The sequence below is a fragment of the Rattus norvegicus genome, chromosome 1 (genome assembly GCF_036323735.1).
Source record: "Rattus norvegicus strain BN/NHsdMcwi chromosome 1, GRCr8, whole genome shotgun sequence".
Lineage (NCBI taxonomy): Eukaryota > Metazoa > Chordata > Mammalia > Rodentia > Muridae > Rattus > Rattus norvegicus.
Window position 1 is genome coordinate 232,113,155 of NC_086019.1, and position 24,945 is coordinate 232,138,099.

Here is a 24,945-nt window from a genome sequence, read left to right on the forward strand (position 1 = left end):
GTTTAATTATGGCTCTAGCATTTCCATTTCCCTGATTTGGGGGGGGGGGTGGTGGTGGTGAAGAATTACACCCAAAACCAAATGTGTCTGAGCTCTGCTTTCGTCTGCGTGAGAACCGAGCGTGCCCTGTTCCCTGGGATTTGAAGTTGGCTTAATGGTAAGGTAGGTTTCTTCGCAAGCCTTTCTGCTGGCACTGAATCCGCAGGGCAGTCTTTTCCTCTTCTCTAAATGCACTTAGCTATAGGGCACCTGAACCCCTGCAGTCCTTAAAGTGTGTCCTGTCTGGGATCAGACAGATGAATCACAGTCTCTGGAGAGGAGCCCAGGCATCTCCCTTGTGGAACTGCTGGCTCTTATGGATGCTGTAATTTGAGGATCACTTCCGGGAAGAGGATCCCAGGACAGGCTGCAAAGTGGATGTTTAACGTTTGCTAAAGTTAGCCTGTTGAATTCTGAGGAGCTTTGTGTCTAAGTTCTGGTGTCGCAATGTAAAAGGGTCATGTATAGTCCCAGCTGTAAGCATCTTGCATAATCGATTGTCCAGGAGTCTCACAGAATATCTTCAGGTCACCCTTCTGACTATGAGGTATCACTGGATATTTTGAATTTAAGATGGACAAAAAGTGGGCAATTAATCAATATAGAAGAAATAACCTTTTTATATAATCTTCATACTTGCCAAATGTCTCCTAAAAATGTCCCTATAATTTTACTACTTTGGTCCTTTGAGCGCTCACCATTTCTAAGTGGTAAGAGTAATTTATGTGTAGTAGTATAAATTTTGCTGTTTTAAAAAATAAGTATAGCATTACTCAAGCCCTACATGTGGAGAAAGATACGGCATGAAATATTACTTTCCAAAAGCTTTCGGGGGGAAAAAAGTTTTTTTGGCCAGGATTCCGGACTTAAAATAACTTCTCCATCCATAACTCAGACCTTAGGACTTTACCAAAACAAACATAACTGGCATCTTGAATAGCTATTCCATGCACAGACTGCATTTCCAGTTGTTAAGCCATTGAAGGGGTTATTGTATTTATTATACCAAATGGCCGATGCTTTAGCAGCAGTGCGTAAAGAGCCTGTCCGGTGAAGGACAGGGTTAGGGCTTTTGTGAGGTGTAGGGGAACTGAATAATTAGGCCCTTTACCCAGGGCGACAGAATGTTTCCACTGATGGTAAAGATATGGTTGCTCTTGGGAACTGTTGATAGAAATCGGGCCTTGCCTTTGGCAAAGGGTGTGTGTAAAGCTAAGTTAGTGTGACTGCTCCTTGAGAGAGAAAGACTCAGATCCTTAGATCAGTTGCTTGATAACCTAAGAAGGTGGAAGTTAAGGTAACTTGGAAGATGAAGTTATTTCCAGTTCTGCCTCCCAAGCCCATGTTCCCGGAGGTAAGACTCAGACTCAAAATATATTTACAAATACCCTGGACATATGGCTAGGCTCTTCTCCAACTAGCTATAGCTTAAAATATCCCATTTATTCTAGCCTACATTCTGCCGTGGGGCTGGTTACCTGTGCTCAGGTACCTTGCGTTTAGTTAGTCACGTTTCTCTGCCTCCCTCTCTCCCAGGATTCTTTCTCCTCTCGATATCTCGCCTTCTATTTCCTGCCTAAGCCACAGGCCGTAGGCTTCTTAATTGGCAGCTGGTGCATCCATACGGCATACATGATGTTCTCCCCTTTGTTTCCATCACTTAAGCTAAAGTAAGTTTTGAAAAAAGATGGAGTTTGGAACCAGGTCTGACAGGATGGGAAAGCGGATTTTTAATTTCCCCCCAAGCCTCTTTAAGTACTTATGGACACGGCTGGCCCTTGTTTTAAAAATCATTCTAGCCACTCTGGCTGCTGGGCACACCAGCATTTAGTGATACAGCTTCATGTACACATGGAAGTCAGAGAGAAGCCTCTGGCCCTGTGGTTTCCTAGTGCAGCTGCTCCTGTAGGCTGTGGTCCTGATTGTTCCCCATGGAGACTCTCACCGTGCTTATCAGTTAGCACGAGAAAGAGCACAGAGATCACATAGTGCAGCCCCTCCTGTTTACCTGTAATAAAACTATACCTCTGCCTCAATAGCCAATGTGCTTGGTCGCAGACAGATGGCAGACAGCACACCTTGGGGCTGTGTGTCCTAAGGTTCCCACTCTACTTCATTCTTTGAGAGGCACACATTGCACGGGACAGCCCGGCAGGGTTGTTAAAAATGCTAGAAGCAGGAAGGAGGATACCTGATGTCTATCGGTCTGACTGCAGTGTTCAATTGCCCCACCCAGGTTCCTCCTACTAATGGTCTTAGTCCAAAACCCTGACCAAAAGCTTCCTCACTTCAGACATTCCCCAGGCTCTCCTGGGCCAATTGATCTCTCTCTATTGTCTGTTCTTAAGGAACCGTTATATTTATAATGCTGTGATTAACACGCTGTCCATCTGCCCACCTCTCACCACCTGTTGGATTAGGCTTCCTAAGATCATGAAGACATCTTCAACTTCCATCTACACTGCTTGACTGAGGGTGCTTTGTACTTGCCTCAGTGTTTGATTAGCAAATGCTGAGCCAGTCATTTTCCTACACAGTTTCAGCAAATATTTGACCCTTTTTGGTTGTAAAAAAAAACCACCGAGGATTGCTGGCTTGAACTGCCATTTTTCAGGCTGTCCCACAAGACTTGGTTCAGAAGAGGCGTGTCACGGCAACTATGCATTTATTAACTTGGTAGCAGGTTGGTAAAAATGATTCAGCAACTGCTCTGGGCAAGCTCTGTTCTGTAAGAAGTTCATGGAGTCTTGGTCCCAAATGTCTGTCATGGCTATCATTGATCCGCATGAAAACAGAGAACTTCTTTCCCTACACACAGCCACCAATCCTTTGTCACCATGCTGACTCCCCACTAGGGTGACATGTTAGACAAATCCCAGTTAACCTTAGGAACACAAGGAAGATTCTAGTACTAAGCCTCTTAAGTTCCTTAGGAGAAAGTTGACTCATTTCACTACAAGATTTCCACCACAGTATAAGTCTGTCTTGGACAGGGTCAAAATTGGTCTGGGGATCAAGGCAGAGGCAGAAGCCCCTATATACACAGTCCTGCATGCCCGTGACTACGGAGCAGACCCTCTCTGTCTACCTTTTCTGTGGACAGAATGCTTTAAGCTAGGCCCAAGCAGAAGTGAGTGGCCCTGAATCACCACTTGGGACTGAAGTCTCAAATCAGTAACCACTGATGTTTTCACAATTCTTAAAATCCTATGGAACATGCCTTGCCTGTATAAGAATTTTTTAGACATGAACTTGAAAGAAAATATCCGAGTGAAGTAGTAACTACACTCTCTTGCTGTGATGACCATGAGGATTGCTGGTATGTTTCCACACTGTACTGGTGGTTTTCTATCAACTTGACAGAAACTAGAGTCACCTGGGGAGAGGGAACCTCAAATGTCACGTTTCCTCCACAAGACTGTCCTGCAGGCCTATCTTTGGGGCATTTTTTGATTTATGATTGATGAGGGAGAACCCAGACCACTGTGGGCCGTGCCATGCCCAGGTCCCTGGTTATATAGGAAAGCAAAGCGAACAAGCCAGGGAGAGCCAGTGAGCACTATTCTTCCACGATTCCTGCTGCGAGCTCCTGCCTTGAGTTCCCTCCCCTACCTCCCTCAGTGATGGGCTGGGACATGGAGGAGGAAGCGAAACCAACCATTTCTTTCTCCAGCTTCATTACCGGCCATGTTTATCATACCATCAGGACGTAGCTAATACACACACACACACACACACACACACACACACACACACACACAGAGAGAGAGAGAGAGAGAGAGAGAATCCATGTTTTATCACAGCATCAGGAAGTAATTAATGCAAACACACAACACACACACACACACACACACACACACACACACACAGTCCATATTTTATCACAGCATTAGGAAGTAACTAATACACACACCCTGGCTTATGATGACTCTCCTCACACTTTTTTTTTTTTTACTTTACAACACTGCAAAAAATGATATGTGCTCAGTAAAAACTATATTTCAAGGCTTGGATTTTGACTCTCCCCACTTGGCTAGCAGTAGCATTAGGACGCTCCCAGTGCCACACAGCAGCACTAGGCCACAGCTCCCACTTGGCTACAGGATCACAATGGGGGAAATGTTGGTGTCCTACAGTATGCTGTAGTGTTAAGCAGTCATATTTTCTCTCTTAAGGATAGTAAACATAGTTTGGGTGGGTATTGGCTCCAGTGTCCTGAGCTAGGTAAGCATTCTGACATCAGAGTATATCCCTAGCCCCCCTGATTCTTTTTCAATCTTTAGACAGGAATGGTCTTGAACTTAAAATTCACTGAGGATATGGGCATGTGTCACTGTGCCAGCCTGAATGACATTTTCATTTATAGTGTTTTCAAATTGAAAACTTACGGAAAACCCAAGAGCCTCAGTACACTGCAGTGTGCTTGGGTTTTGTTTGTTTGTTTGTTTGTTTTACCTGTAGATTAATTCATAGTTTATCTGTAGTTGATTTCATGTTTCTGTCATTTTAAATGTCAAAATACAAAATGCCTTGTACTTTCTGCTGTTTTTTGCGGTCTCCCTGATGTTGTGTGCTTTGGCCATTTTTGATTGTTTGCTATGATCCTGTCATAGAGAGTTCTCATATCCACTTATGCATGAGAATTCCATGGGCCATATTCTTCAAAGTGAGAGCATTAGATGTGAAAGTAAAGGCAGTTGCATAGCTGTCTTGATTGTTACAGTATTACTTTCCAGAGACAGTGTCCTCATACACCAACCCCCAGCAGTCTGGGGCATGCTGGGGAAATGCTATCTCTGTGACCTGTTTTAGGAAACTTTATTTCCAAGATTTTTAAGTGCTGGGAAGCAGTTAATTTCCTTACAGGATGGCTTATTTCCGTATCAAGGACACACATGTCCTCTTTATGTTTGAGGGTCATGAAGGTAAGGTGTGATTGACTCCATAGGGACAGGAAAGAGCATCGTGTTCAGTGTGTTAGGAATGAGAATTCTTGATGTTGTATAAAGAAACACACAGCCAGAGAGAAAGTTATCAGGTAAGGCAATCTTTTTATAAAAAGGATGTGCCAGAACCCATACTAGGCTAACCAGCGCAAGTAGACAAAAAGGCCTTGGTCTTTTATCCCTGATGTAGGTGGTACCTGCGTCTCATTCCAATGACACAATCTTCACAGGGCAACACAACTGGCCAATCAGGGACGAGGGCTCTTGTCCAGTTGACTTCCTTTGATAGAAACAGATTTCTCACAGGTACTATGTCAGGCCTGAAGTACGAGGGAAGATCATTTATGCGGCCCTGAACTAGGACATTTGTGTTTGTTTAAGAACTGAAGAAGCCAAGCATAGTTGTAAACTCTTGTTGGCTCATTAAAGGCTGAGGCAGGAGGATCACCAGAGTTAGCCAGTGGGGTTACATAACAAGACTCTATATCAAGAAACAAAACGAAGCCAATCAACAGACCTAGGGACATTCTGATTTTGTGATAGAAAGAAATCCTGAGGCTCTACTGTTGAGAGCAGCAAGAGTCTGTCCTGGTGGCCCTTCTCCCCTCCAGAGTGTCCTCAGGTATTCCCACCTCAGAAAGACCACTGTGTTTTATGGGAACATTAGCATGTTATTTCAGAAGTCTTGGGGTGGAGGGGGGCAAAACTGAAGGCAGAAGTTTCTGAAAAGGTTTGTATTGTCTGAAAAATGTCAGCTTGAAGGTCAGAAAAGGTTAGATGAGGTCATTGCCTGGTTGTCTGAGCTTTCCTGTGACTACAGTCAGGCTCTAAGTGAGTAAATCCATGGCTACTGTCTTAACATGAGTTCCTGCAGTGAGTGTACATGCTACACTAATAATTAATGCAAAGTAACTTTGGGACAATCTAATATGATTTTTTGAATTGGTGATGTTCCAATTTCTGATTAAAATCACACAGAGATAAAACCTAAATTCCCCCATTTCTGCTCTAAACTAGGTAATTTCTGTACCCAACCTTATTTTGTACTAACACTTGTAACTTTTATCTAGATCTTCCACAGCTTAGTACACACCTATGCCTCACATTATATTTAATGTGCACAACCTAGTGACTTTAAATGCAGTCTGAACTACTGACCTATCAACACAATTTTAGAACATTTTCGTCACTTTAAAAAGAAACCCCGCTCAGAGGCACTTTCCATTATTCTGTGATCCATCCACCCTTTTCAACTAATGATCTACCTTCTTCTGGTCTGTAGATTTTGCTATTCTGGGACATTCATGTGAAGAATAATACATATGAGGACTTTGATTTGTTTGTTCCCCACAGAATGATGCTTTTGGGGTTCTCCCGTGCAGTACCATATAGCAGCACTTGGTTCCTTTCTTTGCTGAGTAATATTTCATTTCAGGGCAGATTACTTTTTGTACATCCATCAACTGATGGGCATTGTGTTGCTTTTGTCTGTAAGCTCTTAAGAATAATGCTGGGGTTTTGTTTGTTGGCTGGGTTTTGGTTTTGTTTTGTTGTTGTTGCTTTTGAGGGGGTGTTGTTTGTTTTGTTTGTTTGTTTGAGACAGGGTTTCTCTGTATCCCTGACTGTCCTGGCACTCACTCTGTAGATCAGGCTGGCCTCAAATTCAGAGATCCATCCACCTCCACCTCCTGTGCTGGGATTAAAGAGGCACATCAACTGTCACAACAGCTGCTATGGTTTTCGTGAGAATACTGGTCTGATGTTGGTGTTTAAGTATCACGTGACATTTGTTTTCATTTCTCAGGGGGGCATAGCTACTGGTGGGGCTCGGTGTTTATATAACCTTCCTGAGGAAATGCCAGATTGTTTCTGGAGAGAACTATACTACTTGTATCCCTACCAACAATGCACGTGTGTGCTTCTCTATCATCTGGCAACACTCGTGACGGGCAGTCTGGTGCTCTGTTCTGGCCATCATACTGGTTGTGAAGAAGCACACCATTATGGTCTGCTATACATTTCTCTGGTGAGTTATGGAATGTAAGCGATTGCTCTCTCCTGACACTGTTTCCTGTACTGTTAAATAAAGACAATGCTCTCAGAACTTAAGGAAGGTTCACCCCATCCCGGCTGCTGCTTCTTTCTGTGGAGTTCCATGCTTCACCAGGCCCAGTACGAGGGCCAGCAGGAGTATGAATGCATGCCAGGCAGGCTCTTCTTCCTCGTGCTGAAGCCAAGAGACTGACCTGATGGGCCTGCTTTGGTTTATGTGCCCGCCTCCTCGTCTATATTTCTGCCTCGGCAGTGTACAGGTGAGTAGGGGCATTTTGAAAAAAAAAATGAGGTTTTTATGGAGAGAGAAGTGATGGCCACAAGTAGCCATCTCCCTCCCATCTCTGCACATCGCACAGAAGGCTAGGAGCCAAATAATCATGCCCTGTATATTGTCACGGTGAACATTTAAGTTTTAATTATTCATAACCACATACGACATGGAAGTGTTTCAGTCAGCCCTGCTCAGGACTCAGCGAAAGACCGCATTGTGATTGCGGTGTGTCGGGCTTGTTTAAATAATCACTTCATGGAGATTTTTTTTTTCTTTTTTAATTCCAGGTATTCATCATCAGAAATAAGGAAGCAGTTTACGCTCCCGCCCAACCTCGGACAGTACCATCGGCACAGCCTCAGTACCTCTGGTTTCCCTTCTCTTCAGCTAGTAAGTACGAGTTAAAGGTCGGTCGGTCCGTGGTCAGGGATTGAAGTTCCCAGCATCTACCTCCTCCCGCCCCAACCAGCCTTAGCCAATTCTGCACCTAGCATTGTCTGCCCACTGCTTTGGACCTGTTTGCCTTTACATATCAGACATCTCCCTCTGGTGTGAGTAGAGTGAGGCGGCCCAGAACTGTGGCTCTGATGCCCTCTGCTTAGGGGCTTGCAGGCTACCCGACCATCCCCATCATAGTTCATATGTGGGAAGACAAGGTAGCCTAGGAACTGACCACTATTTTTAGCATATTTTGGTTAGAAATTCTTTTAATTGAGAAATATCAGAAGCTTGAGGTGCCAATCTTTCTTGTGGGATAATTTCCTTGGAAGTAAATTTATGTACTGTGAAGTTGATCAGTTTTTAGGATCATGGTTTTGTGATCATGGGCCGTTTATCAGTCACTTAATCTCCTCCCAGACAGAGTCTAGAGCACTTCCCCTCCTACCCCTTTGCATCCCCTCATCCCTATCCCAGGCCCAGGTGGTCACTGAGCGCTGCTGTGGTTGTGGATGGCCCTGCCTGGAACTTCACAGCAGTGAAACCATTCACACAGGAGAACAATTCTTAGTTTCACAACACAGCATATCCCCTTCCAAGGTGCCTACAGTTTGACAGCAAACGAATCAACTGGTGAGTGCAGAGTGCTTGTTACATTATTTGACTAATAATATGTATATCGTGTTATTTAAGAACCAAAGGCCAGATGTGGGTCAGGGAAGGCAAAACCATCCTAAAATGAGACTGTATGTAACCCAAAAGTGGGTGCCGCTTCCTTTGAGCGAGCTGAGCCTGCCCTGCCCTCACTTCCTCATAGAGCACAGCCCACAGCCACACTCTCTGGCTGATCTAGTGGTTATCTTGAGAAGGTTGGGTTATTTTTTGTTTCTAGTTATTACTTCAAAGCCACTTCTGCTCTTAGAAATTTTGTAACCTTCCCCTGTTTCCTGTAGCCGCCATTTTGTCGCCTGTGACAGTTTACCCACCGCGTTAACTGTGTATCCTCAGGTATGTTTTCCTGGAGGGATCTGTGGTTATTTCAGGATAAGCCTTATGGGTTGTGTCATTGGTGAGACAGTACCAACAAATATGTAGCACCTTCGCTGTGAGAGGTCACCTTGTGGTGACATCTTTTGGAGAACCCTGTTTAGGACTTTGGAGCCTTTCCAGGCCTCCCCCTTTTATGTCTTTTCCTGCCTGCTTCAAAACTTCAGGTTAGGTAAAAAAGCACAGGAAGTGCATGGTGCCCATGTTCTCTGAGTAAGTAAACCGAGACATGTTACACATAACTTTGACTGGGCGATTTCTGATTCACATTGTATTTCAAAGTGTGCACAATTTGGTTGAAATGTGGTTAGATGTGCTTTCAAATTTTAAACAGTGTGGGGAGCTTTGGTGCCTGCCTCCAACAAGCGTTAAGAGTGCAGCTCTCCATAACAGCTGCTGGGGAACAGTGTGGAGAGTAAAGAGGTTTTCAAGGAGGTTTCAGTCCTTGTCTCCTAAGCAGCCTTTGTGATAACACCATGGGCCTTGAGTTACTGCACCAGAAGCCCTGTTAGATGGAGAGTTGCAGCGGAAAAAGTGTGATGTTCGCAAGTGTCTCCTCAGAAGTTTGCTGTCCCCTTAGGAAGTTTTGACAAAAGTGAATTTTGACGAGTTACTTCAATAGCTGGGAGGTCAGATTAACAAGTGGCTTGGCTATGTGTCGTGACTAACAAGATCTGAAGGAAGCGGGAAGGTTAAAACGCTAGCTGTAAGAATCACGTCTCCTGCTGTTGTCATTCAATTCTGGTGCTGTTTGGATATGACTGTTCCTCACATTTTCCTACTCCTGCTTGTCCCCATGTAGTTTCCTTGGTCTTCCCCTTCCCTGACTTCCAGCTTCAGCACAGTCTTGACCCTGTTTCTTCTCCCAGTGGGAGTCAGGATGCCTGGTCTACCTTCTAAAAATCTGGGGCTCTGTTTAGAGCAAGCCAGTGCTCTGGCCTCGTCTGTTCTCCTGTGATGGTGTGGGGATGGGTGGCTCTGCCTCATCAGTAGTCATCTTCTCAGCCGAGACTCCCAGGAGAAATCTCCAAGTTACGAGGTGATTTCCCTTTCCCTTGACTCTGTTTCTTTTCCTAAATAATGGAACATTTCAGTAAGAGTCACTTTTAGCAAGGCACGGGAGTAGCTTAGCGGGTAAAGACTCTCAACCTGCTAGAGCTTTAGGAAATATTGTAAGTCAGAGGCTGCAGTGTGGATTGCTAATTGTATTATTTTGGCTAATTAAAAAAAATAAAACAATGTGTATTTTGACTGTTTGTTTTGCTATAAGCAATATAACCATTTCTAGAACCTCATACAAATGGTTGTTTAAAAATATATATTTAGTTGAAGTTCAGGCATTTAAAACCACTCATCAAGAGGTCATTGCCATTTGCAAGAGTAAAGAGTTTGGGATCAGATGAGCCTAAGGTGGAAAGTGGTTGTCACTTATTGTCTGCATAATCTGAGTCACAAACCTCTTTGAAGATTTCAGCTCCCTCTCCTGCAAAACTGGCAGCTTCTGTTACCTCCCTAGGGTCTGTGTAGAAGTCTACAGTAGCGCCTGTGTAAATAGTGGGTAACATTGTTGCCTTAGGTACTTGGCCCGGTAGAGACTCTGGATCCTTAAAGGTAAGTAGCAGATGTTTCCAACGCTCTATTTGGGAAGACAAGTAATCCACAGGGCCCACTCTGGCTTCAGATGTGATGGACATTCAGAAGAAAGAGCTATAAGGTGATAGGAGGCAAAAGCTTGCTGGAGGAGCTAAGAAAGCCCAGGAGACAGGTCTGACGAGCTGTTAGAGACGCCTGGCTTCCTCTTATACTTCTAGCCAGGACTCCTGCAGAATAGCGAGGTTGGCATTCCAAACACAATTAGCAACCAACACTGTTTTAACATTGAGCAGGATGTTGGCAGGTCCCCAGAGACACAGGTTGAGAGTCACCTAAAGATTCTTAGAGGACTGGGCAAAGTCCAAATAGCAAAAGGCATCTGCAGAGAGGTGGTTTCTTTGGTTGCCCTGCATGCTCTGAGCCGCAGATGTGTGGTAAGCAAGGACTGCATGCTACCCCTGTAGGTATTCCTCACAAAGTTCAGCTCTTCCTTAGATAGCTAATAAATGAGTAGGAGGCTGAGGCAGTGCACTTGATATGGTCTTCTCTTGGTTTATTCAGTTTTTTTTTGTTTTGGTTTGTCTTTTGTTTTCTTGGAATTGTTGTTGTTGCTTTGGTTGTTTGAGACAGGGTTTCCCTGTGCAGCCCTAGCTGGAACTTGCTCTGTACACCAGGCTGACCTCGAACTCAGAGACCCACCTAACTCTGCCTCCCAAGTGCTAGGATTAAGGTGTGTACCACCACTGCTGGGCCAGTTTTTGTTTGTAATGCTAGCTATAAATGCCTGCTATGATGACTGTGTGATTAAATATTTTCAAAATAGATGAGCTACCTTTTTTCTAAAAAAATTCCACTTATCTTGTGTGTGCATGTACACACATGTGCTATAGCATGCCAGTAGAGGTCAGAGTTCAACTTGCAGAAGCTTGACCTCTTCTACCATGTGGATTCTGGAGACTGAACTTAGGTCCTCAGGCTTAAGGGCAAGTTCCTTTACCTACCGAGCCATCTCACCAGCTCAGTAAACTGCTTTTACGTTTTGCATGCTCTAATAAGAAGGAGATCTATCATTTAGAATGAGTTTTCCAGACTTAGATAGTGTCTTAGATAGTGGATTGGGTCTGCCTGTCACTCCTGTCAGAGGCCTTTTACAACAGATCCAGAGAGACAGGCCTCTGGCCATCCCATGTCCTGGCCTGAGATGTACACCAGCTTTGGCGTTCTCCACTGTCACGGACATGGGAGCAGGTTAACCAGAGATCCTGTGCCAGCCATCTATGTAAGCAAACAACTCTACCCTTGATGCTTGAATTAAAAAACAAGCAAACAGGGGTTGGGGATTTAGCTCAGTGGTAGAGCGCTTGCCTAGGAAGCGCAAGGCCCTGGGTTCGGTCCCCAGCTCCAAAAAAAAAAAAAAAAAAAAAAAAAACAACAAGCAAACAACTTGTAAATTGTAAAGCCTTTCCTCTGGTTATTAAAAGTGGAAAATATAGTAAGTACATAAATGGTTTGGATCTGGCTCTAAAGCAGCAAGGAGGATTGAAGACCTACACAGCAGTTAATAACTTTAAGTACATTATTTAATAAAGGAAAATATACCATTAAAAAGAAACAGAAACATCTGAAGAGCAAAGAAAGAACAGCCAGATCATGATGGCTCTGGGTGAGGAAAAGGATGTAAAAAGCCACACCCTGGGCACACACTGAGCACCATGGCTACGGGACCTGTTTATGTGTCTAACATTTGTGGCTTAAGGATGTCTCATGCCCAAGAAGCATTCCTTCTTGTGCACACATTGGCTTCTGTGAAATACAGTACCCTTCTCTTTGCCAGCTAAGGGTCACTTGAGCGCTGGCTCCCTAACTCCTGGCCTCCTTTGTGCCTCGGATGCTGTTGTTGTTATTTCTCACTTGATTTCTTCCACAGTTGGCAGTTCTGTGTTGTTGATTGTATGGAAGGGACATGGCAGAAAAATGCAGTGCTCAGTGTAGTTTCCACACGCATTCACAGTGCAGATGAAATCAAAGGCAGGGAAGGCATTCTTTATAAAGAGCAGGCCCTTGGTTATCGTAAGGGATGGAAACAGGCCGGGGAGATGGCTTAGTGTGGAAAAAGCTTACCACTCAAGCATGAAGACCTGACTTTAATGCCCACAACCCTCATAAAAATCATTTATAATTGCAGCAAAGGTGGAGACAGGAGCGTTCCTGGGTCACACTGGCTAGCCCCATGTCCTAGGGAGAGCCCCTGCTTCCAAAAGCAAGACAGATGGTTTCTGAGGAAAATTTCAAGTTGACCTCTGGCCTTCACCCATGTGCACACTTGTGAATGTGTACATGTATATCTGACTTGTTAAAAACCACATTGGTGGTCATGGTACCATCTCAGCATCTATAGTGGCATCCATGGAAGATTTCTGTTGCTGGAGGCAGGGAAGCAAGCCTCTTTTAGGTCACAAAGTACTTTGAAATCACTGAAGGCAGAGGAAACTTCCTGCTTTTAGCTTTGTTAAGTGTAGAGGGGTGGCTGTCTTTTTTATTCATTGTTTCCTGGGTCTTACTCTGTACCTGCAGCTGCTGTAAGAGCTGTAGATAACATGCATGAATATAACAACGGGTGCATCCTTTGTTCTTGTGGAACATTTTAGAATAGGAGATGGGTGTAAACAAATGAATGTCAGCTGTGATGAGGGCAGGAAGGGTTACAAAGAATCAAACCGGCAAAGGGAGCGGTATCACAGATGGGATGCTGTTTTAGGCAGAGTGGTCTTCGAGGACCTCTGTCTGGAATGGAAATACCCAAGAAGTGCTAAGCATGAGCCCATCAGCTTGCTAAGAGAAGGTGTTCCAGGGAGAAGGAAGAGCCGTGTCTAGCCTGCAAGGCAAGAGTTTCCCTCATGCCCCAGAAGCAGCCAGGAAGTAGAGTGGGCAACAGGGGAGACCATAGCTATAGTAGCATCACCAAGCCATAGCTGAGAACACAAAATGTCCATTCACTCAGGTAAGAAGAGGAGGTTCCTGGGAGCACGGGGCTAGGCAAGCCTGAGATCCATGGAGCTGATTGTCAGGGAGGAAAGCAGAGCAGGCTGGGAGCCCATGGCTGGAGTGGAGCTGGTGGAGCTGATGCTCTACTTCCAGACCTGAGAGAGAGGGAGAGGGAAAAGGGAAGGGGGAGAGGGAGAGACAGAGGGAGAGGCAGAGAGAGACAGAGAGGCAGAGAGAGAAAGAGAGGCTCAGAGAAAGAGTACACAGGCACACACCCTCCCTTTCCCCCTCCTCCTACCTGAACAAGAATAATTTACTTGAAATTGCTTTGGATCATGGCATTTAAACTAAGGTCTCTTTGTTGTCTGCTGACTAAGAAGACACATGGCTCAACAGAAAAGAGGAAGCCGAGTAGTCAAGGAAAGACTTGGACCCTTAAAAGCCGAAGAGCTGAAGATACAATGTAACTGCTACCTCACCTCAGGTTCAAACTTCATCTCAGGCAGCACAAGGAGGGCAGCTGTTAACTCTTCAGACAAACGTGTGTGTGTGTGTGTGTGTGTGTGTGTGTGTGTGTGTGTGTGTGTGTGTGTGTGTGTGTGTGTGTGTATGCATTTCTTTCTTTCTGTTTGTGTTGATTACCTCATGGTAAAACCTGCTCATGAGATTAAAACTATCGATATTCTAGAGAACAGACTCTTGGCTATCATTTGATTGTTTGGTTCCTGGCTATCATTTGAGCTTGCCAGAAGAAAGACAGCTTGAAGGTCTATCAAATTAAGATAACTTGGAATCTGCACCCATTACTACTGGCAAGACAAGCATATATCACACTGGAACGAGCAGATGCTACCTTATCGGTTTCTGTATAGAAATAAGGAGAGAAGTTACCCAGTGCCAGCTGATGTGTTCTAGAGAAGCATGGTCTAGCAATGGCTCCATCCTACAGCTTGAGTTTACAGCCTGCCCCACCCCTGGACTATGTTCAGACATAAAGAGTTTGCGTTTATTGTCTGTTTGTGTGTATTTATGGTTGAGAAGGTTAAACATCATTATCCAATGGTTGATAAGAGGGCAGTCCCATGCCCCATGCTCTCTGTATCTTAGTACCAAATTCAGTAGAGGCCCAGTGAGCCATTGCATATGATGGGTCAGACCATCGTCTGCCCCTGATCTTTGGTCCATCTGTCCTGTAACAGTTTCTGAGCTTCCACCTTTATAGCTAGCTTCGACTTTCAGGAACATGGCTGGGCTTTTATTTTAGCTGGGCTGGACTTTTTTTTCTCTCCTCAGTTCTCGGTGCTCATTCACTAAGCATAAATGTTTCACAATGCATTTAAAGTATATTTCATTACCTGGGCTTGAGTTCCTCATAATACACTTACACCTGTCATTCATTTATTTACTATTATATCTGAGCATCCAATCTCCTGAGAAGTTGTGAGCAGAATTTGCGGGAAGTTGTAAATGCAATTTTTAACCTGTTTTGATACACACTTAACTATTAGCTTGTACTTCAGTTATTTTAAGAAATATTGATTCTCTGGAAAGCATCTAATCAAAATTATAGTGATTAAGAACACAGCCTGAGACTGGAGAGATGGCTCAGCGGTTAAGAGCACTGACTGCTCTTCCAGAGGTTCTGAGTTCAATTCCCAGCAATCACATGGTGACTCACAACCATCTGTAATGGGACCTGATGCCCTCTTCTGATGTGTCTGAAGACAGCAGCAGTGTACTCATATGCATAAAATAAATAAATAAATAAATCTTAAAAAAATAGAACACAGCCTGACTGTATTTTAATTCCAGATGTGCTATGTCCTAGCCATGTGATCAATGGCAAGTTATTAAGTCATCTGAAAGTGAGGATAATTAACACATCTGAAAATGAGGATAGTTAGCACATATTCCACTGGCTTCTAGTGAGACTGATTTGCAGAGGCCCTTCATGTACTGTGGTCCCCTCCTCTGCTGACTTCAGCTACTGTCAGAATCGGGCTATTTTCTTGTCTTCTTGCTACCTGATGATCAAAGGGAGCTCTTCGCTCTCAGATCATCCTGTAACCTTCTCCTCTGCCCCCATTGCCTCTGCCGACAGTGAGTGCTATGTAAGTCAGCCATCTAAAAGTATCTGGGCCAGAAGTAGGGTACTGGATTTAGTCAGGGTTCCTTAGAGGAGCAGAATTGGTAGAATAAATATCTATTTTTTAAGGGGGTTATTAAAGTCCCTTACAGGCTAGTCTGGCTAGTCCAACAATGGCTTTTGACCGAAAGGCCAACAATCTAGCAGTTGTTCAGTCCACAAGGCTGGGTTCTCAACTGGCCTTTAATATACTTTGGAATCCCAAAGAAGCACGTTCTGATTCCGATAAAGGGATGCGCTGCAGCAGGATAGATGAACTTGGCAGAGAGAGTGAAGGGCAAGCAGGTTAAAAAGTTAAGCTTCCTTCTTCCATGTCCTTTTCTGTGGGCTGCTACCAGAAGGTGTGGCCCAGATTTAGGGTGAGTCATATGACCTCAAATGATCTGGATTTAGAAGGTATGTATCTTCCTATCTCAAATGATCCAATCAAGAAAAACCTCTCACAGGTATGCCTGGCTGCCTGAGTTTTAGTTGATTCCAGACATAGTCAAGTTGACAACAAAGACTTGCCATCACAGGCAAAGCTCTTGCTTCTCTCTGGTTAGCAAGATGTTCCTGTCTTAGGAAAGGGACAGTGAAAGCCACAGTTACATTCTGGAATGTTTTTGCCCTTTGCCTCTTCGACAGCACTGTTCCTCCTCCCCAGCTTAAAGCCTGCTGGTATGTGGGCTCAAGGGGATGAAAAACCAGTTTTGTCAGCCTTTCCTTCAGGCCAGCCCTCCCATAGGACAAGTCTGGAATCTGGGACTTTTGTTTTGTGATGCTTTTGGGATTGAGGAGAGCAGCGTTCACTTGGGCTGAGTCCACACAGTCCACGGCAAAGGAACACCTCAGAGGGACACAGCCTCTACTGCTACTGTTATTTCTGGGCCAATCTCCTTGATCTACATGTCTCTCAGTGCCTTAAGGCAGTTCCTGGATCTTTGCATAGCCCGGGCTAGAAGATGTATTTTGTTTAATAGGGGACTGGTAAAATGTTGCCAGTTCTTAATACTATCAACTGAAGAGCAACATTGTTTCAGTTACCCGGGTTTCTAGCCTGTCTATTTCCTCCCCCACCTCTATGGGAGTATGCAATGAAGACCCGACAGTTTTCTTCAGCAGATCCTCAGAGTTTGCTCACCCAGATTCAGTCCTGTGAGTTTCTTTCTTCCAAACTAGTAGTTTCTTTCTTTCCAACTAGTAGTGTTTGGAAGTCTCAGCCTTACAGGGGTTTAGTCACAAGCCTGGCTCCAGGTCAATGTCTAAACTGCTGGTTTCGAGCAGCAGTATATAGACATCTCAGGCCAAGGGAAACACTGCGTCTGAGCTCAGGCAGCCAGAGGAGTGCTGCCTTTGCCTGAGTTTTTGGAGAATTGCCTTCTTTCTCTTTTTCACTGTGTTTGGGTAAACAAAACATAGCCTCAGAGGGCTTTTGCAGGAGAAATTACAAAAATTCCTCAAAGCCTGTGATCTCATTTTGGATCTCCTCAGGATTCCTCATCAAGCTGCAATTAAGCAGAGAAAAATTCTGCCTTGGGGTGTGATTTTAATTACTCATCGTGTTGTGACTTGACTTTCTGCTACTGCCTTTCTTTACCTCTCCTGTCAGTTGCAGTTTGACAGCTTCTCCTGTCGCTTCATTTAGGCTAAAAGTGAAACGCTGGGTTGGAGAGGAGGGCAGGGCAGATATCCCCCGCCTGCATGCCTGTGTGTCCGTCTACTTCACCAGGAAGCCTGGTGGAACAGCCCTCTCCCTCCCTTTCCCTCCAGCCTCAGCTGTATGAGCCCGTTGAGCCTGTGGACTTTGAAGGACTTGTGATGACGCACTTAAACAGCTTGGATGCAGAGCTGGCCCAGGAGCTGGGGGACCTCACCGATGACGACCTGCATGTGGCCTTCACACCCAAGGAGTGTAGGACTTTGCAGCACTCTCTGCCAGAGGAAGGGTAAATTATTTTCTTGAAATATGAGAGGGGAAGGGTGCTGATTCTGAACCTCTCTTTCCTTCCTTTTTTCCTTCCTTCCTTTTTTCCTTCCTTCCCTCCTTTTCTCCTTCCTTCCTTCCTTTCTTCCTTTCTTACTTAAAACAGGGTCTTGCTGTGTAGCCTAAGCTGAACTCAGAGTCACAGCCCTCCTCTCCTCTCCTGCTCCTGCCTCCTAAGTGCTAGGGTCAAAGGTGTAGCACTCTCACCTCTGAAGTACTCTTGAAAGGAAGCAAACTTTGGATTGGGGTGGGGGTAGGTATGGGGAGATGGGCTACAGTGCAGTGGAATAATGCTTGTCTAACATGTGCAAGGTCTTGGATTTGATCCCTAGAGTTACAAAGAAGTTAATAAATTTTTTAATTAAAAAAAAATTTAGAGATGACATGAGGACATAAGCTCAGATCCCCAGCACTCACAGAAAAAGCAAGGCATGGTGACGTGCTTGTACTTTAGTAAGCTCCAGGGTCACTGAGAGACCCTCCCTCAAAACTAAAGAGTAATTGAGGAAGATACCCAACATCTTCTTATCGCCTGTACATGTACACACAAGCGCAAACACGCATATACACACACAAACATACACACACATACATGTACATATTTTAAAAGGAGCAAAACTACTCAATCCACTAAAATATACAGCACATATAATATTGCTACCCAGATGTACACAGAGTTTGTTTGTTTATTTTGTGGTACTGAGGACCTAGCACAGACCTCACGCATGGTAGGCAGATGTACACAGTTTCTAAATTTGTTTAGTCAAAGGCTTTGGAAAGCCCTGTGGGAACTGAGACACAGTTTAAGGGATGCTGTGGAACAGGATGGGACAGTACAAAAGAAGTTAAGATTACAGGTCCTAGAATTGGACTCCTGGGTGCCAGCTTCATGACCATAGGTAGTCACGTGACCTCAAGAAGCCTTATGGTCTCTATTTGCAGTGTCAGCAGTGTTCATAGCAAGTATTGAAATGCCTCTGTCAGAAGCATTTTATGGGCCAGTAATGGCTTAGCAGGAAAAGACATTTCCCAGAACTGACCCATTCAAGTTTGTCCACTGATTGCCACATATAGGTGTATGTGCACACACACACACTCACACGCTCACACACTCACACATACACACACACCCTCTCTCACACACTCTCTCTTACACACACACACATACTCACACACACAAACATACATAAAATAAATCAATGTAAAAGAATTGCTAAGACAATTCTTTTGTTTGTTCCTGTACAAAGGCCTGAATCAAACTAGTAACTTAAGTTTCCATGTCCGTTTATTGAACACCTGTTGAGTCCTGAGAGTAAAAGATGAGGAAGGGAAACTCCCTTCCTTTACAGAAGTTTCAGATAGAGGAGACGCAGCAGAAGCATTGTAAAATGAATATTCAAATAACTCTTTAGAGCTGAGTGATTAAGCATGGTGTGGGCATTAGTTCTCAATGGCCAGCAACCATGGACTCACGAAACAAGCAGCCGTAGGATGAACACCCCTGCCTCACAGGAGATTTCGAATGACTTTTGTTTTCATTCATCTTTAAACCAAAATGTTCCCTTGAACATTTTGAGTCCTCTCGTTTCTCCCAGAAAGTCCCAGAAAGGAGAGTATGAGACATGGCGCCTGCCCTCATTGCTCTGAGGTGTTTCTGTGTGAGGGTGTGTTTCAGCACAGGTGTGGACAACTGGAACGTGGGAAGTCCCTTTTTCTCTTCTTGGGTCAGTTTCCCTTCACACAGCAAGCTAGCCATGCATGCAGCTCCGTTCCTTGTGGAAAATACTCGTTTCCCAAAAATCAGATGATCTCTGTCATTATTGGGGAACATTTGTCTTACTGTCAGGCCACTTATTCAAGTGCAGTTTGAATATTGACAACACATTTTCATCTTTGGTAGAGCTGTGTTATTTATTTGTGTGAATATTTATCTTTAAATTTGGCCAGAATCTTAGAAGAACTGGTGTAAAATACAGGAAGCTTAGAGGTAGAAGGGCTTTTAACACTTTGATAAAGAAGGCAGGTTTTCCAAGAGTCGTTTGGTGATACCGTTTTGCTGTGACTCAAAGGGAATGTGTTACCTGTCTGATGGCTTTGAGCCAGACTGTGCTATCGTAGTTGTTGCCATGGTCTTCTGTAATGAGCAAGGCAGGCAGGGAAGCATTCTGGTTACCATGAGAGTAACCACTCATGACTCTAAGTGACCATCTGTGCTTCACTCAGAACCTGTATTGAGTGGTGGTCTGCGGTAGTCATGTACTGGGCCTGCAGGTCCTGGTTTGGCCACTTGGTCTACGACTTGGATTAATGTCCTTATCACCTCATCCTTCTGGATAACAAGAATAGCAGCAGTGCCTTCCCTGTTGAATCCATAAAAGTGCTTAAGTCTGCTCAGTTCATAATGATGTCACCTAAGTCATAACTAGCACAGAGCTCTTACCATGCGCCAGACACCCTTTCAAGCACTTTGCGTGTTAGCATCAGATCTTCGTCCTGAAGGAGGAACTCTGACTATGTCACAGGGTTGAATGACTGGCATAAGGCTACAGAATCAATGAGGAATGGAGCTGGGGGTTGGGCAGTCAGGTCCAAGAGATCTCATATCTAGCCTTTACAGAATTTCATCTTGGACTGACAACAGCTCCATGGGTGAGTACTGTCCTGTTTCCTTGTGTAAACCAGTTTCCCTTTACTGTCACAGATATCCGTGACAAATCAACTAAAAGGAAGGAACATTTATTTTGGCTCACAACTTTGACGATTTCAGCCCCTGGTTCTTTGGGCTGCACTGCTTTGGTCCTTTAATGGCACAGAGTATTATCATGAGCGAGTATAGCAGAGAAGTAACTTGTGACCACTTCATGGCCAGGTGTAAAAGACAGAGGAAGAAAGCAGTGTCCCATGGTCCCCTTCAGGACCTTTCATAAGACCCCGCATCCTGAAGAGTTACCACTTCTCAATTATGTCATGCCAGAGACTAAGACTTTAACGGGTAGGCCTTTGGAGGACATCAAAGATCCAAATTTTACCATCCCTGTTTCCTACGTGCAAAATTAAGGCTTATAACACGGAAGCGGGGAGCCCAGAGGCCTCAACCCTAGATAAAGAACTACAGGCAGCTAAGAAATGCAGGGAGCCAGAGAAATAATCTTGCCCAGGGAAGAACACACCAATTTCTTACCCAATACCAAAGAGCCACCCCTGAAAACATACGTATACACATTGCACTATATGGACTGAGACAGTTGTATTTATCACATATATATGTACACACACATACGTTATAGGTATAACATCAGTTAAAGAAAAAGAGGCCAGGAGTTTGAATAAGCAAGAACGTGGGAGAGCTTGGAGGAAGGAAAGGGGAAAATAATATAATTATATTATAATTGCAAAAATATGTCAATAAAAATTGTCACTCTTAGGTCTATTTATGTCTAGTACTGATGTGTTTCTCACAATGCCGAAAGCTTTATTACTGATTGTTTCTGATTTCAAGACTGTGAAACATATGGAGAATATCTCTTCCTAGCAGGTGTGACAAGAATCCAAAACCTATGTCTTCAAAGCCACCAAAGCCCATGGCAGCTGTTCTTGGCTTTCTAAATGGAAAACACACATGTCCTGACAAAATCACACAAGAGCAAAAAAAAAAAAATTAAGTTAGAAATAACTATTTGAACTTAATTTTCATGTTTGGTGTTTGATTATAGCTGTGTCTCCCTATGAGTGTCTTAATGCCTTCAGGAATAGATATAGTTTAGCAGTTCTCTGTAACAAAGAAACTCAACAATGTATAAAAGGACAACATATTTATTTAGTGAAAACACAAGCATCATTGCCTTAGGGATACTTTATATACTTGAAACAAATGGGCAAGAACATTCCTAACATTCTTATTGATACAGATTCGAAATGGCATTGAGTCCCTTGATTATGGAAAGGATTGATTTTATCACTTTTGCCCAGTAATAACCTGTTTTTGTCTTATTTTTCACCTAATTAGAGTTGAACTGGATCCTCACGTCAGGGACTGTGTTCAGACCTATATTCGAGAGTGGCTGATTGTGAACCGGAAGTAAGTTTATCTCCTCCTTATATATAAATGCTAATTTATATAAATGTAAATTTTACATGGTTAGTGGGTTGTTTTTCACGTGAAATGACTTTTTTTGGGGGGGGGGGTTTAAGGTTACAGAAAAACTGAACAGAAAGCCTTGAGATCTCCCACATCTCCCCTCAGAGCATCGCTCATGCTAGGCACATACTGGGCTACGTCACCAGTCCTGGCATTGGTTTTTTGAGCTATATATTTCATGGCTTTTGACAAATGCATGACAGGCTTCTGCCCTTGCAGCATCAAACAAAAGGGCTTTCCTGCCATAAGTGTCCCATTGCTCCACCTGTCTCTGCTCCCACCCTCCCTGGTCTGTTCCAGTCCCCTTCACAGTCTTTGATTTCAGCTTGCTTCCTCTTGTCCCCTCGTGGCTTCATCCCTTGTTTTCTGTTACCACTGAAAAAAATCTTGCATTGTACAGCTGTACTACAGTCTTCTGTTTATTCAGTTAGGAAGGGAATCATATTCTAAGCATGAAGAATAGAGTCTTCTTTATAGATGTTATAAATAAGTAGAGTTAGCCATGCATGGAAGAACATACCTACAGTTACAGCTACCCAGGAGGCTGAGGCAGGAGGATATTTGCACCTGAACGTTCACAGCCAGTCTGAGCTGCATGACAAGACCATGTCTCATAAAAACAAGCATATTTTTCTCTTTTTTTTTATTTTGATGAACTCCTAGAGAAAAGATAGTTAATGAATTGAAATTTGGCCTCAGATCAAAGATGCCATTAGAATTTGTGACCCCAAAACAAAGTAGTTGCTGGTCTTCCGTGGAAGGCATTTTTATCCCTGGGTTAATGAGGCATTTTGTGAATTGTTTCGGAAGTTTCTGTCTCCATGGTAATGACCTTCACAGCACAGTCTCATGAGAAGCATTTGAACACACAGAAATCCATACCATGTGTGCATGGACACGTATATGTGGGTGTGTGTACTGGGAAGTAGGTGGAGGGTGTCTACAGATTGAGGTCGGAGGCACTAGATACATGTCAGATACGCTCTGAGACCTAAGCAGCTTGCAAAAGGTAGCATCCCCCTCTCCCTGCGCTACTAGGAATTACTGTTCTCGGGGATAAATAGTAAGACTCTTGACACTGGGTTTCATCCAGTTCCTGTAAGTGTGCTATTGAATCTGTGCCTTCTCTTTTTGGTAATAAAAGTATGCATTCTGTTGCTAGTAGCTGCAGAGGGAGGAGAGTCACTCAGAGACAGTAGTGATGACAGAGCTGCATGCCAGCCCTGTCCCCTTAGAACACAAGTGGAAGGCAGAGATGGCCAGCCAGGCAAATAAGACTATGCAGTGCTACTAATAAATACAAGTTGTTTTCAGACTCTAAAATGTTATATTTAGAGGCACTTTTCTGGGCATCTAAAGTTCTAAAAAAGAAATCCAAGAAGGAACAATAAACAGAAAGCCCCATTGGACTGAATTTTGTCTTCGGATTTATTTTCTATTTGAAGCCCTGTCCTTGTCCCTCCTCCTGCTAGTACAGGCTCTCCGGGATTCTTTTCTACCACCCACAGATTTGATTTTATTTTTAAAAAAGACTTTAGAATGCTTGTGGTAGAAATTTAAGAAACTGTAGAGAAACAAAACCAAAATGAACGGATTTCATTCTTGGTAGATAGCCATACTTGACAGTGATGGACCAGCCTTGAATCAAATCTCTTTGTCGTATATGTTTATATAAACACTACCTCAAACTCTAGTGCTATATTTTAGCCTGAATTTTCAGAGTAAGGAAAAATTTCCTGTCTTCATTTTCAGTTATTCTTCCTCAACACAGTAACTAATGATTGCTTAATGAATGTATATCACATGTTTCTCCTATTTTTTTTTTTTTGCTTTTGTACTTAAGTTTTAGACAGTACAGCAATGTCCTTCTCCCTAAAACCCTGTACACATTCATGATTTTTTCCCTATGGGGAAAACCTATAATTTCTATACCTAAGATATAGGCACAAATTTAAGACTTAATAGTAGACCAGAGATTTAATCAATACATGAATTAAATGTCAAATATTAGCAAATATAAAATACAATACTTCATTTTGTAAAAGAATTGTGATTTTTGACATTCTTTGATTATCTGATTGAACATTTTTTTCTCATGTTTTTGTTGGCTACCAGTAACTTTTTTCCTTGGCGCATTACTTAAGAAATTTGTACAACTCTACTGAACTATTCAGTTTCGTAAAACTTTAGATAACTTTTTTACCATTTCGGGGCAGTGGTGGTGCTCGCCTTTAATTCCAATACTTGGGAGGCAGAGGCAGTTGAATCTCTGAGTTCAAGGCCAGCCTGGTCTACTATGTGAGTTCCAGGACAGCCAAGCTATACACACACACACACGCGCACACACACACACACACACACACACACACACACACACACACACACAAACCTGTTTCAAAAAACAAAAACAAAACCAGAACACAAACAAACTTTTTTCCCTTTAAATGTTGTGTGTGTGTATGCATGTTTGTATGCATGTGTGTATATGGGGTTGTGTATTCACATGCGTGTAAAAGCACAAGGTTGATATTAGGTACCTTCCTTGATTCTTTGTTCACTTTATTCATTGAAGTAGAGTCCCTCAGTCAAGCCCAGAGTTTGCAAATATGGCGGTGTCACTAGCTTGCTTAAGGGATCCCCTGTCCTCACCTCTGAGGCTTTTAGATGGATTCTGGGGATCCAAACTTTGATTTTCTTTCCTGCACAGCAAATACTCTGATTGCTGAGTAATCTCCCCAGCACTATTATTTAAGTTAAATATATTAACCTTTCTACCATGTAAGTTCCATACTCAGTCTATTTTTAAAAGTCTTTATATTTTAATATTTAGAATGAGTTATGTAATTAAATCCACATTGGTATTTTCCTTAAGACTTTTTCTCTTCGTTGTCATGGTTAGATGTCTGGTTTTGGGCTAAACCATGGGTCTTGACCTTTAGCCACTGGATTGCTGTTTCTGCCTCCTCCATGTCCCGTTTCTTTTTCAGAAGCAATGATTGTCCATGCAGTTATCTCTTATGTAAACATTATCTGCTTCTGTTAGGTCAAGCAGACTGGAGATGGGGATCAGCACTGGCTGACTTCTTACCACACTCACATCATCGATGAGTTTCCTTCCCCAAACAAGCTAGTGGGAGGAGATAAGCCTCCTACTCTAACACTCATTGGCAGCTTCTCACAGTCTTTGACTGGTGTCTTACAGAAGGGCAGTTTTTCTACCCCTACATTTGATTTTCTGGGACTGTGAATCTGAAATGCTGAGTAAGAAAAATATATTTCTCCTACTCATGTTCTTCCAACACACACCTCCCCCAGGAGTCA

At 43.5% G+C, this 24,945-nt stretch overlaps 1 protein-coding gene across 3 annotated transcripts in view; it reads left to right on the plus strand.

The window, feature by feature from the left end:
• The window catches only part of Dock8 (dedicator of cytokinesis 8), a 193,363-nt gene that overhangs the window by 37,687 nt on the left and 130,731 nt on the right, over nt 1–24,945 (plus strand). For 2 of the 3 annotated variants that reach the window (XM_063271698.1, NM_001037793.2), the window contains exons 2-4: nt 7,599–7,701; nt 17,273–17,448; nt 21,493–21,564. In XM_063271698.1, the coding sequence (XP_063127768.1) occupies nt 7,599–7,701; nt 17,273–17,448; nt 21,493–21,564 (351 nt within the window). Of the gene's footprint in view, nt 1–7,598; nt 7,702–8,702; nt 8,758–17,272; nt 17,449–21,492; nt 21,565–24,945 lie in introns of those variants that run through there. The other variant, XM_008760310.4, reaches the window with a different exon arrangement.